This window comes from Mastigoproctus giganteus, chromosome 10, assembly GCF_048544385.1.
Source record: "Mastigoproctus giganteus isolate SK-2022 chromosome 10, ASM4854438v1, whole genome shotgun sequence".
Lineage (NCBI taxonomy): Eukaryota > Metazoa > Arthropoda > Arachnida > Uropygi > Thelyphonidae > Mastigoproctus > Mastigoproctus giganteus.
In genome coordinates this window covers 86,875,976-86,888,818 of record NC_143584.1, presented here as the reverse complement: position 1 = coordinate 86,888,818, position 12,843 = coordinate 86,875,976, and the positions used below count along the sequence as shown (strand labels likewise).

General features: G+C 35.6%; 1 protein-coding gene across 2 annotated transcripts in view; it reads left to right on the top strand.

Moving 5' to 3' along the window:
- Positions 1-12,843, top strand: part of LOC150079136 (uncharacterized) — a 381,717-nt gene that overhangs the window by 36,692 nt on the left and 332,182 nt on the right. The window contains exon 4 of one of the 2 annotated variants that reach the window (XM_090382718.1): positions 11,205-11,251. In XM_090382718.1, the coding sequence (XP_090238844.1) occupies positions 11,205-11,251 (47 nt within the window). Of the gene's footprint in view, positions 1-11,204; positions 11,588-12,843 lie in introns of both variants that reach the window. The other variant, XM_090382717.1, reaches the window with a different exon arrangement.

Sequence of the window (12,843 nt, the reverse complement as noted above, 5' to 3'; positions counted from 1 at the left end):
GGGCTGTTTTCATCATCAGATTATTTTGTGTACTGAAAGGGGAAGAGGGCTGTGACTTCTTTCCTTGTTTAGGATGAGTGGGTAATTAGGTCTCAGCAAATGTTTTCAAGATTTAGGTGCCACCTACGAAAAGTAAAGTCACCAGATGTGTATGGGGGGGGGTACTCAACTTTTTTGAAACAGTTACATGTAGAAACTGGCCTCCTTGAGTCGTGTGATGATTTTGCCTTGTTTGTTTGATTTTAAATTTGTATAATGGCAAAAGAGGCATATCCATCCAACTTGCATTATCATATTGGATGGTCTGTTAATAATAAACTCTGAAAGTTAAATGCTTTTAAATTTCTTTGTAAATTGCTTTTTTAAATCTTGGTGAATATAAAGCCCTGAGAATTATAAAACATTGGTTCCTGTTTGGAAGTCTGTAGTGCTGCACATGTTTTTGCTTTTCTATATGGGACTTAACCTTTTGTACTTTCCACCAGTTACCTGTATAGTGATTGTGTTCCTAGTTTTTTTTATTTGTAATTGTCATGTGTGTAGATTTACTTGGGTTTCAATGTAATCCTATACAGTCTAGATTAATACTCGCCAATTCATCAATTGTTACATTAGCTTGATGATTTGTTTGCTCAACTTGTTTATGATCTGTAGATTTGATGAAGAATTTCAAATGATCAGCATATATTATAAAATTATCTTTATGGGATTTCAAAAAAAGTTTGAGGGTTGCAGCAAACAGTGTTGAGGAGAGAATCCAACTCTGCAGAACACTCTGAGAAATGTATTGAACATTTTAAGTCTTCATAGGAGATTGAGGTGTCTTTTCTCCAAAATGTTATAGAAAATCTTCAGGAGATTGCCTTTTATATATATTGTGATAGAATATATTGTGACAAATATTGTGATAGAATTTAAGAGCCATTGAGATGTCAAAAGCTGCCAATATGTCTAAAAAGATAATATCAAGCTGGTCCTTGTTGTTGAGAGCTGTTTCCATCTGGAAAAAGAGTCTCAAGGAGGTTTGTTTAACCATTTTAGTTAAAATGGAGTGCAAATTGATTTATTTCATAATCAATATATAAAAATCAAAATTCCTAAAAGAAACGTGAAGGTTGTTTCGCATAAACCACCTACCGCGTCTGCTCGGCACACACACAACTTTTTTATTGGTCTTTTTTTTAACAACTAGGGAAATATAATGGATACATTTTTTTTCGTGTTAAAATTTTAATAATGCGAATAAAAAATAACATGAAATATTTCCCACATCACAAATAACATAAAAACTATCACAAAACATTGCATTGTGCAATGTTTTGTGATAGTTTTTTGATAAAAACAAATATTACTTAAAAAACAAACTTTCTAGAAAAAGTACATAAAAATATCACAGATTTCATGAAAAAAATTATTTCACAAATATTCAAGAAAAAGTTATTCTAAAAATTGCCAATTTACTTCTTTATTAATATTTGTTGTCGATCTTCTGCTTTGTTCAATAGCTCAGGGATGATTACAGAGGAATGATTTGATGTAACAATCCAGATCAAATTGAAGCAATGGTTTTCCATTTAGATGTATGGTCATCATCTGCAACGTGTTCATTTGTCACAATATTATTCATTACACTGAAAGCTCACTCAGCTTCAGCACTGCTAATCGCAATGGTTTCAAAGGGATTTCTGGCTTTCTTAATTGAAAAGGGAACTTCACTTGATGTTAAAGATAAACTGTCTTCGACAAAATCTCTAAAATCATTAATTTTTATTTCATATTTTATCAGAAAGTTTATTTCTTATTTGGTTTTCACCATCTTGTAAGTGAGACAAAAGTTTTTTTCACATTCCACGATTTCGGGTAGCATATGTTTAAAATTTCTTTCAATGGTATCGTAATTTTCTTTATTTAATTTAAAATCACACTGTTGCATTAATAACTTATCCTTTAAGGATAAAACAATGCATTTAATAACTTGTCACGAGGTAATTTTTTTTTTTACTTTCGATTTTGATTCCTTCAAATTCTTTCAACTTCAACATGCTCTCAACTTTAGCTTAATAATTTCCTTCAGAATTTTTCAAATTAGCAATTGCATTGACAGTTTGAATAATTAATTTATCTGCTTTTACCATAGTGATTCTGTAAAGCTTCTGAAAGGTAAGAGAGTTCCTGCAGGATATCGATCATTAGTGCTAAATGGTTAAGAAATTCCAGATTAAAAGTCGGATTAATAATCCCGAATATTTAACTTCTGATTCAAAGTGTTTGCACAAAGTGGATAATTCCTCCAACCCACAATCACCGTCCGCGAGCTACATTGCGGCCTGAACATACGACTGATCTTTATAGTTTCCACATCAAGTTCTTTAGCAAGTATCCTTAATTTGCGCTAATTTTTTGGAGATTGGTAATAGTTTTTTTTTTTTTTTTTTAAATTATTACCTGTATGCCATTATATTTTAGAACATTTTCTACACAGTGAAAGGCTCGACAAAGTTTCAAAATCTGCTAACATTTCATCTTCGTAAAGTATATATAATATCTTAGTTGCCTCAACCCCCCCCTCTACATTGCTACTGTCACTTTGAATACTATGCAAAAAGTCAGAATCACACAGATATTCATCTACTGTGACCATGTAAACATAGACCGAGAAATTTAGTAGAAGGCATTGAATTACTCATTTCTCCGAAAAACATATACCCGTTTGTCGGAGTAAAGGGGAACCACAACACAGGTTGACCAGAGGCTGTAATCCATGTCGAGAATACAGGCATACCTCGGTTAACGTTACCTCTGATAACGAAGCCTCGATATAACGAAGTCCGCAATTTCAAGCCCCATTTAACATAAAAAAATATTCCAATTTAAGGCCAACGCCCGACAATCATCCGATTGGTGACTGACGGCGACTCGTTACGTATTCCCGAGTGCTCCCGAGCTGCGGGCATGTCTGTTATAACAGTTTTGCGTGTCAATCGCGTAATTTAGTTGTTGTTTACATGATTGACGTTGTTTCAGTGTGGCGCATTGCAATAATCGACGTAGGTTCTTTATGGCATTACATAACGTAGATTTTGTAAATTTTAATAGAAATATTTTTGTTTTAGTTAATTAAAATGTCAGAATCAAAGAAAAGAAAAAGCAATTTCTTTGGAAACTAAACTAAATATCGTACGACGTGTTAAAAGCGGCGAAAGAAAATCCGATGTGGCACATTCTTTAGGATTAGCGCAATCAACTTTAACAACCATACTAAGTCAATCAGAAAAAATAAAACAGTCTGCTCAGAATTGTACAGATGTTACAGCGGCAAAATTAACTCGCTTAAGGAATCCAATTTTAGAAAAAATGGAGAAAATGTTAAGTTTGTGGATAGATGATATGTCACGTCATATGCCTTTAAGTCAAATGGTGATTCAAGAAAAAGCATTATTTTTGTTTAATCACCTGAAATCTAAACAAACTGAAGAAATTACGGAAACCTTTGGAGCTTCTCGTGGTTGGTTCGAGAAATTTAAAAAACGGGCCAGGATTCATAGTGTAAAATTAACAGGAGAAGCTGCAAGTGCAGATGTTGAAGCTGCAAATAAGTTTCCAGAAAAACTAAAGGAAATAATTGAACGTGAAAATTTTCCACCAAATTTGGTGTTCAATGTTGACGAAAGCGGTTTGTTCTGGAAACGGCTACCAACAAAAAGCTTCATTTCTATTGAAGAAAAATCAGCTGCTGGATTTAAAGCAGCCAAAGACCGTTTAACGTTACTCTTTGGATCAAATGCCTCTGGTGATTATAAATTAAAATTGCTATTAGTTTACCATTCAGAAAATCCGAGGGCGTTAAAAGGTAACATAAAAATGAATTTACCTGTAATATGGAAAGCAAATAGAAAAGCGTGGGTTACCAAGGAGTTATTTACTGATTGGTTTGTTAACCACTTTTGTCCTGGAGTAAAACGGTATTGTCAAAAAAACAACTTTGAAGAAAAAGCTCTTTTGTTGTTAGACAATGCTCCGGGACATCCTACTGATCTTAACACGTTGGACACATGCATTCCTGTCAAAGTTGTGTTTCTTCCAGCAAACACAACTTCCCTGATTCAACCATTGGATCAGGGAGTAATAGCATCATTTAAAGCTTATTATCTGCGTCGAACTTTAAGCAATTTAACTGAACTAGAGGATAAAGTGGAAATGACAGTTAAAACTTTTTGGAAAAACTACACCATTAAAAACGCAATTGAAAACATTGATAGTTCTTGGAAAGAAGTCACTAAGAAATGCTTAAATGGAGTTTGGCGCAAAATATGGCCAGAAGTTGTACTAGAAGAAGAAAATAACATCCAAGAAATTAAAAATGAAGTTATCCAGATGGCTCAATCAATAGGTTTCGAAAATGTCGATGAAGAGGATGTTAGAAATTTATTGAATGCAGAAGATGATGGTTTTTCAGTGGAAGATTTAGAAAACCTTGTTAGCAACGAAGACAAAGATAATGAAGGCGAAGTTAAAGAAGTTCCTGCCGAAAAAGTGTTAACAACCAAAGATTTAAAAAGGTGCTTAAATGACATTGAAAACGTTTTAAATTTTTTTAGTGAAAATGATCCCGATTTAGGAAGAAGTGTTATAGTTAAGCGATCAGTGTTAAATGCAATAACTCCGTATAGGCAATTGTTAAATGAAAGAGAAAAAAAGCATAAACAATCAACTTTAACCTCATATTTTAAAATGTGATTTCACTTTGTATGTAAGTTGACTGTTTATTTAATAAAACTTTTCTTTGTTCGAAAAAAAGCTTTTCATTTTCTTTACGTAGGAACGTATCCCTATTCTGGCCATAGTATTTTTACCTCTGGAAACGAAGTTTCGCTTAACGAAGTAATTTCGTGGAACGCATCCTATTCGTTAATCGAGGTATGCCTGTATTCTTAATCCTCTGACTGGCTGTGGAAAGTATATTGAATGGCGAGACTTTTTTTTTTTTATTTTATGAAAACCCCAAACATGAAAGGTATCAAAACCTATAGTACTTAGTACCGTGCATGGGTTGAAGGAGAAATATGGGGGGGATACCGGAAATTTTCTAGAGACTAAACATGGGTTTCACCACTTCAAGCCTCCAATAAGCAAAGTGGTGGTATTTCACCGGTCGATGAAAGTCATCTACCACCTCGGTATGTGACTGCATAGGTTTTACGGACACCACTAACATTGTGAAACGGTAATCCCTTTCACCCTTAATTTGCACTTTCTAATTGCCTAAAGACCAGAGGTGAGAACAATGCATACAAAGTTGTCTCTCGTAATCCGTTTGTTACTTGAAAGTTTTCTTCGTTCAGCGGAAACTATTTTAAATGTAATTACCAAGGGGAATCAAAAAAATTTGCTATAAAGAAGTTTGTTAAACAGAGGTCCGACTGTAATTAAATCAAAAATGAAGCAATTTTAAATTACATAGCCAATTAATTGTGCCATTAAAATGCTGGGAATTGGGCCCCGCTCGCTCCACCGTAGTCTGGATACTCAATAATTGCATTCAGGATTTCATTTGTAAAATAAATGATCGCTTCAACAATGGGCTCACAAATTTTCAAAAAAAAAAATAACAACGGGCTCTTGCGAGCCCATGCAAGCCCACTATAGCTCAACACTGGTTACAGACCAGCTTATATCTATCATAGGCTTCCATGTTACCCATTAATTTATATGTATCCCATACATTTTTCTTCTCTGCCACATGTCTCATTATTTCATCTGACATCCATTTAGGCCTAAACCTTAAACAATATTTCTTAGTTGGTATGTAAGCTTAGTAGCTTCCAAGATTAATTCTTTGAATGCTTCCCATTTTGAATTTGCTGTTGGTAACAACATCAGTTGGTCCCACTGTATAGAATTTAAATACTGTCTCAGACCTCCGTAGTCACCTTTACGAAAGCAAAAACCCTTCCCTTTACCATTGATGGTAGTTACCTCTTTGAGTAAATCCCACTTGAGCACACTGTGATCACTGCCACCTAGTGGTTTCTTTATCTGCAGATTCTTAATGCATGAAGAATCACTACTGATAATCAGATCGAGTATTACTCCCTCTAGTTGCCTTCCGAACATGCTGATGTAGAAAACAATCATCCAATAAATCCACAAAAGCCTTGCTAGTGTGTGAGTGACCAACCCACAAATTCCAGTCAGTATCCGGGAAATTAAAATCTCACATTATAAGACTCTCTGATTTACTGGTCCACTCGATTTCCATGTACAGTTTTTTATTATATGACTCATAGGCTTAATGACTCATTAGAGTCATTAGGCCTATAACACACTCCTAATCTCAATTTTGATTTCCCAGTGCTTTGTCACACCAAACAGACTCGACACTGCACTGTCCAGTGATGTCGACTGGCTGTACCTCCTTGGATTTTGGGTGTTTCGTAACTAATAGCATAACTCCTCCTCCCTTCCTATCCTTCCTGTACACATTGTACTCCCCAAATTCCAATTCTGCATTCCTTATATTTGTGTGACACTACGTCTCTGATATCCCAACAATATCTGCCTTTGATGTTTTACCAACACCTCAAATTCATCAAATTTATTTACCAAACTTCTAGCATTGGTGTACATGCAAGTACACCAATAGGAACAGGTGCATGTTCCTATTCTTAGCTACCCTAACATAAACCATGTGTTTACTTGTATCGCAGTGACTCCCAGCAGTCTCTGAAATCCCCTGCATCTTGTTTTCCAGGCTGCTGCTCATTCCAATAGAAGCAGTGCAAGAATCACTTTCACTTCTGCCAGTGGCTACTGTTAATCTATTAGTCTGTGTATTCCCCCAAGCTAGCAGTTTTCTGTTCTGACCCACCTAACACTGCCTCAATAGCATCAGCAAATATTGTTGCACCCTTTCCATTTAAGTGTATACTATCCCCGTAGAAGCAGTATCTCCTGTTAACAAGCACAGATCAGGCTGAGAAAAATTCTACCCCTTAAGCCTTGCACAATCTCTCCAGGGGCCGAAGTGATTGAGAAGACTCTGGTCATATACTCCCTTCTATAGTGTCTGAGCGGAATTGCAGAAACTTTCATATTCAACCCTAATTCACGGCTTTTTTTTTCAACAGTGACCTGTACTTGTTAAGTAATTTCGCCTGTCTCCTACTCTTAATATCATTAGTGCCAATGTGTCCAACAATATCACCTTTTGTGCCCTTAAAAGATGATATCTGCTCTACAACGTCATCAGCCTTTGCCCTGGCAGACACCCTGGTTGCACCTATCCTTTTTACACAATATGTTCCCCATTTCCTTGACAATAGAGTCACCGACACCTACTAATTTTATGAAGTGGGGACTCCCTTTTCTGTACTGTACGCGGTCTCTAGGATTTCTTGCCTTCGGCCATTTCCTGTAAAGCTTTTGTTTCTTGTGAACAGCATATTTTATCCGTGGGTTGAACCAATTGTTGATTTTCTCAGTTATCCTGATGACTTTCGATGTGCCTTCGTAGACAGTTTGCTTGAGCTTTAGTGCCACTAGCTCCAGTGCTTGCTTCTAGTTTAATACTTGCTAGTTGTATTCTCAGAGTTTTTCAATGTACTTTACAGTAAAAGTTTTTTCATCCCCCTGATTAGTGGCTATGATGTTTAGTGGGTCTCAGTGAGTATGAGATTGTGATCTGACATAAAAAGAAACAAGCTGTTGGCTAATTTAATCTATTGAGTGTTGTAATAGTTGAAAGGTTAATTCCCTCTAGTTATTGTGGCTGTTTCAGATAGTGCTGAAAGAACAGAATCAAGGTTTCTTTTGACATCTGTCATTGAAGTCTCCAAAAAAGAGCATATCAACTGCTAGATTGAGAATTATGGTTGATTAGCCTTGAGTATACCTTGTTTCTAGTATCCTTGGAATGTTCGAGGTAGATATACAAGACAGATTTGCATTTTATTTTCCAATTATTGAAAGTTACAAGTGTCTTCAAAATTATCTGATTTGGGAGGTGTTGCTTTTTAGATTAATATATATCTTTATAGAGGTTTATGGTTCTTTCACTCCTTTCGTCCATTGCCAATGCATTTGTATCCAATCAGATTAGCAAGAATATTTAGTTATTTGTTGTTATGAGCCGTGGTGTTTCCAAGGCTCAGTTCTTTCTCACACATTTATATATTAATTTATTAATATATAAATGTGCTCTCACACATTTATATGTCAATAAATTAATAAATAAAGAATAATTAATCATTTTTATATTAATGACTTTCTTCCATTGACTTGAAATCCTATCAATAATTTTGCTGATGATGGCACAATGCGTTTCACCTTTCAGTTTAAGAAACGTTGCCCTGCACAAACAACTTCATATTCTTGGCTATCCACTACCAATTCCTTAAATGCTGATCTCCAGGTAATTTTTCCGTGTGGTGAAGATAACCTTAGTTAATTTTAATTCTTCTAAAACACAGTCCCATCTTATATCTTGCAAAAAGGATTCTTCTGCTCCTATACTTATCTTCAATGACACTCAGATTTCTAGACTAGATCTCATATATCTATTAGGGTTTAGCCTGACTTCTAATCTCTTTTGGCATAAGCAATATCACAAATATTGCTTCCTTTATATTTAAAAAACCAGGTTTTCTCTGTTTTTCTCAGTGTTACTGTTCTTTTAAACAGCTACAAATCTCAAATCCAATCCCCATCCCCACCAAGGAATATTTTTCACACATCTGGGGTGCCTCATAACCTCTCTCAGGCTTCTGGGGTTCCATTCAAAAGGAGGGCAGTTAGGTCATTAATTAGCCTATCTGTTATGAAGACTCTCCACTCCCTGTCTCATAGATGTTCTGTTTCTGCTGCTCGTCTTTTCTATAGCTTCCATGAGTGCTATTCTTCAGAATTGGCTTCTATAATTTCCTCCTCTCTCCTCCAAACTAGTCCAAATATGTGCTTCAACCAGTCAACATCCATTTACTGTCCATCTTCAAACTCACAGAACCAACTTTTCCTCATTCTTATTTATTCCTTCAACTTCCAGTTTCTGGAACAGCCTCCCTTCAAATGTATTTCCTGGAATTTACAATCTATGGAAATTCAAGTCTAATGTCAACATTGATTTTCACCCTCTGAACTTTTAACCCTTGCTTGGTACTAAGTAAAAAAAACAAAAAAAATCAGTATGGAATTTTTAAGGGGTGGGCCTTGTCTGACCCATCTTATTGGATACTCTGACACAATAACAAAGGAAGTGGATGCAAAGAATAATTTTGACATCATATATTTAGATTTCAGTAATGCCATTAATGTGGTGGTGGCATTAGATTCAAGTACTTAAAATAGCAATGGATCTCTGCAGAGCTTATTGTTAGTTTTAGTATTTATTTCAGTATTAAGGTATATCAAGATAATGTCTAAGTTTGAAGATGATACAGAGGTTGGCAGGATAGTTCACAACAGTAATCAATGTTGATGTTTAATATTGACAAATGCAAGGTAATGGGTAGTAGTAGTAGTAATTCCAGATTAACATATAAACTATGTGGCATCATACGTTTATAGTAGAGAACAAAATAACATCTGGGATAATTGTGCAGTCAGACATGAAGTTCTCTGACCAGTGCAGATTGGACTGCTAGGAGTTCATGGAGTTGTGTGAATTTTTGCTACCAGGGATAAGAAGGTGATTATCCTTTTATGTACGGCAATGGTTGGGCTACACAGGAAGCCTCATTTTAGGAAGAATGTGAATCTGTTAGAATTGGTGCCTCCGTAGCCAGGTGGGAAGGAGCACATGCGTAGCACATGTTTCTTGATGAACCCGTCACCACCAAATATGGAGGATGCGGAAAGGTCAGGGAATGACCACCGCATATTCCTGGAGCAATATGGCCTTAGTTGCTAATGCTCCTAAAAACCAAATAACAGGTTTCAACTTCTCTTTTTTTAACCCCAGGGGCTCACATCTGGTGAGTATGGGCTTGACACACCCAGGGTCCTGAGCTGGATATCATCATTCTTCTCTTTCTTGGTGATTCCCTTCCCTTCTCTCTCTCTCTCTCTCTCTCTCTCTCTCTCTCAGGGTAACTTAAAATTTTTTTTTGGCTGGTGCAGCAAAAGACTCGGGCTTCCTTGCACCATATGGCCAATAATAATAATAATGAGTGCAGGGAAGAGCAACAAGGTTAGTCAAGGACACAAAGAGACACTTACTGTAAAAGACTTCAATTCTGAAAATTGCATTGTCTGGAAACTAGTCATCTGTGAGAAGAATTGATTGACGTGTTTATGGCTCTGAATGGATTGAGAACGTTGATTGCATCCGTACTCTAGTTGATTGTTGGAACAAACTTTTGTGTGGTGTTGTGAAAGTGAACAATTTAAATAAATGTAAGGAAATGTAAAAAATTTAAATTTTTGCTACCAGGGATAAGAAGGTGATTATCCTTTTATGTACGGCAATGGTTGGGCTACACAGGAAGAATCCTGTGTAGACAAATCATTAGAGGAAATGGACATTTGATGTGGTAATTTTTTTATATTTCTTACATCATTTGCCAGTAATAACTCTATTAAACCAGATTATATTGCATTGAGGTAAAGAACTGTGATAGCTTCACTTTATCTTTGTTGAACAAATTACAGATGATACTTTATAGAGAATTTATTGGACTTAAGAGGTAAAATGGATCCTGTAACACATTACCTGCTCAAAGTTTAAGTACTTTATATAGGTAAGTATTTTTATATTAATGAGTAATTGTAAATTTTTTTTGCTGTTCTGAAGTAAGAGATACTTTAAATGCTTGCTAGGTAGCTGTAGATATCAAAGGGAAGGAAGTGTTGTGTGTAAAGTGGGAGTTGATATTTAGAATTTGAATCCATTGAGGTCTCAAACTGTGGGGAAAGGAATGTGATGTGATTTATTTCTCTTTTGGGGGAGGTGAATAAAATGTTTTTTGACAATTCCCACTGTCCATAGTTAATTTATGTAAAAATAAGTATGTGAAATTGAAAAAAAAAAAAAAAAAAATGAATTTCACAATAATTTTGAGCTTCTCTTTGAGATAAATTTCATTATAGAATTGGTTATGCAAAAGAAGTTTCTTTTTGTTAATAGCAATTTTAATTGTTTTTTTAGTGAAATAAAATCATTTTTATGTCATTTTACAGTGCTTAGTATCATTTTACTTTCGTTCTTGTAGGCAATTCTTCCAGTTCACCAGAGAGTTTTGGCTCACTCAATGACAAGGTACAGACTAAAGATGAATCGCGTTACTTCTCTGAATGCCGCAAGGATCGCTTTGCTGCACTTGCTGCCCGTATTAATGAATGGGAAGATGATATAATTCATTCAGCTTTAAATCAGGGAAATGAATCTCTTCCTTCCAAATTCCCCAAAACCATTCAGCCTAATACTGAATTTAATAAATGTAACACATTAAACAATACTAATATTTTTGCTGTCCGTAACAGTTGCAATGTTAGTAATAGTACTGGTACATCGTGGGTGTCAAGTGGGTGCAAAGAAAAACTTGAGCTTAATGCCAAGGTATGTTCTAAAATAAAAGTGGACTGTGATATTGAAGTAAGTACTGAAAATGCAACTCTTTCTTCTACTTGCATTTCTTTTAATAATGCATTTAATAGTGAGTGTTCTGATATTACCACCATTAAAGTGGGGGAAAAACAAAGTGATAATTATATTAATAAACTTAATGTTCGGGAGAAAAAGCAGAAGCCAGTCAATAAGGTTAATATTTGGGATAAATCAGTTTTGTCAGCATTGGTGAGTTGTATTTTTTAAACTCATTATTATTATTATTTTTTTTTTTTTTTATCTTTCTACCATTAAATTCTACTCCAATGTTTAGTTTTCATGCCTTGACCAGGCAGTGCTTGTATTAGGACCTTACAGGTGCCACATGAAAACAATATTCATGCAAAAATTGTTGTTAATGAAAACTGTATCTACCTTTCTAACTATAGATCCAGTTTTACTGGAGTGGTTATCGTAGTGAGAATTAGTAATATAGTAATAGAGGTATGTGATGCAAGAAAGGAAGTGTATGAGCTTATGTAGCATCAGCCAAAAAAAAAAATTTCACACAATCATTCCCTCTAAAAGTTTGGTCCAATTTCTCCTTCAATTTATTTAACTATCAACTTCCACAACGACAGATGGAAGTTTGTTCTATCAATTAACCACCCGCTAGCTAAAGGCAAATTTCCACACATCTATTCTACAACTGTCTTTCCTCAATTTGAATTTATGCTCCCTTAGGTTCGTAATCTGAGCAAGTGGAAGAATCCCATCAGAATTCAGCATGCTGAACCCATTCAAGGCCTTATACACCTCAATTAGATCACCTCACAGGTGCCTAGTCTCCAGCCACTCCAATTTGCAGAACTTGAGCCTCTCTTGGTAAGAGGATCCCTTCATTCCCCTCACCAATCTTGTTGCCCTTCTCTGTACACACTAAAGCAAATCTACATCCTTCCTAAAATGAGGCCTCCAGAACTGTATGCAGTACTTAAAGCGTGGCGTGACCATTGCCTTATACAATCACCTCCTTTTCCCTGCTAGCAAAATTCCTGTACATCATTGACAAAACCCCATGACCTGTGTTGCAGCCTGTCTGCATTGCTCAGAAAACATATCTGACTGCACAATTATCAGGCTTAGTGTCGAAAGTTTGCAGATGATACAAAGGTTGGCAGGGTTGTTAATGACAGTAATTGCAGTGTGCTACTGCAACAGGATCTAGAAAATTTGGGCAGATGGGTTGAGAAATGGCAACTGAAGTTTAACAGTGACCAACAAATGCAAAGTACTGCATATGG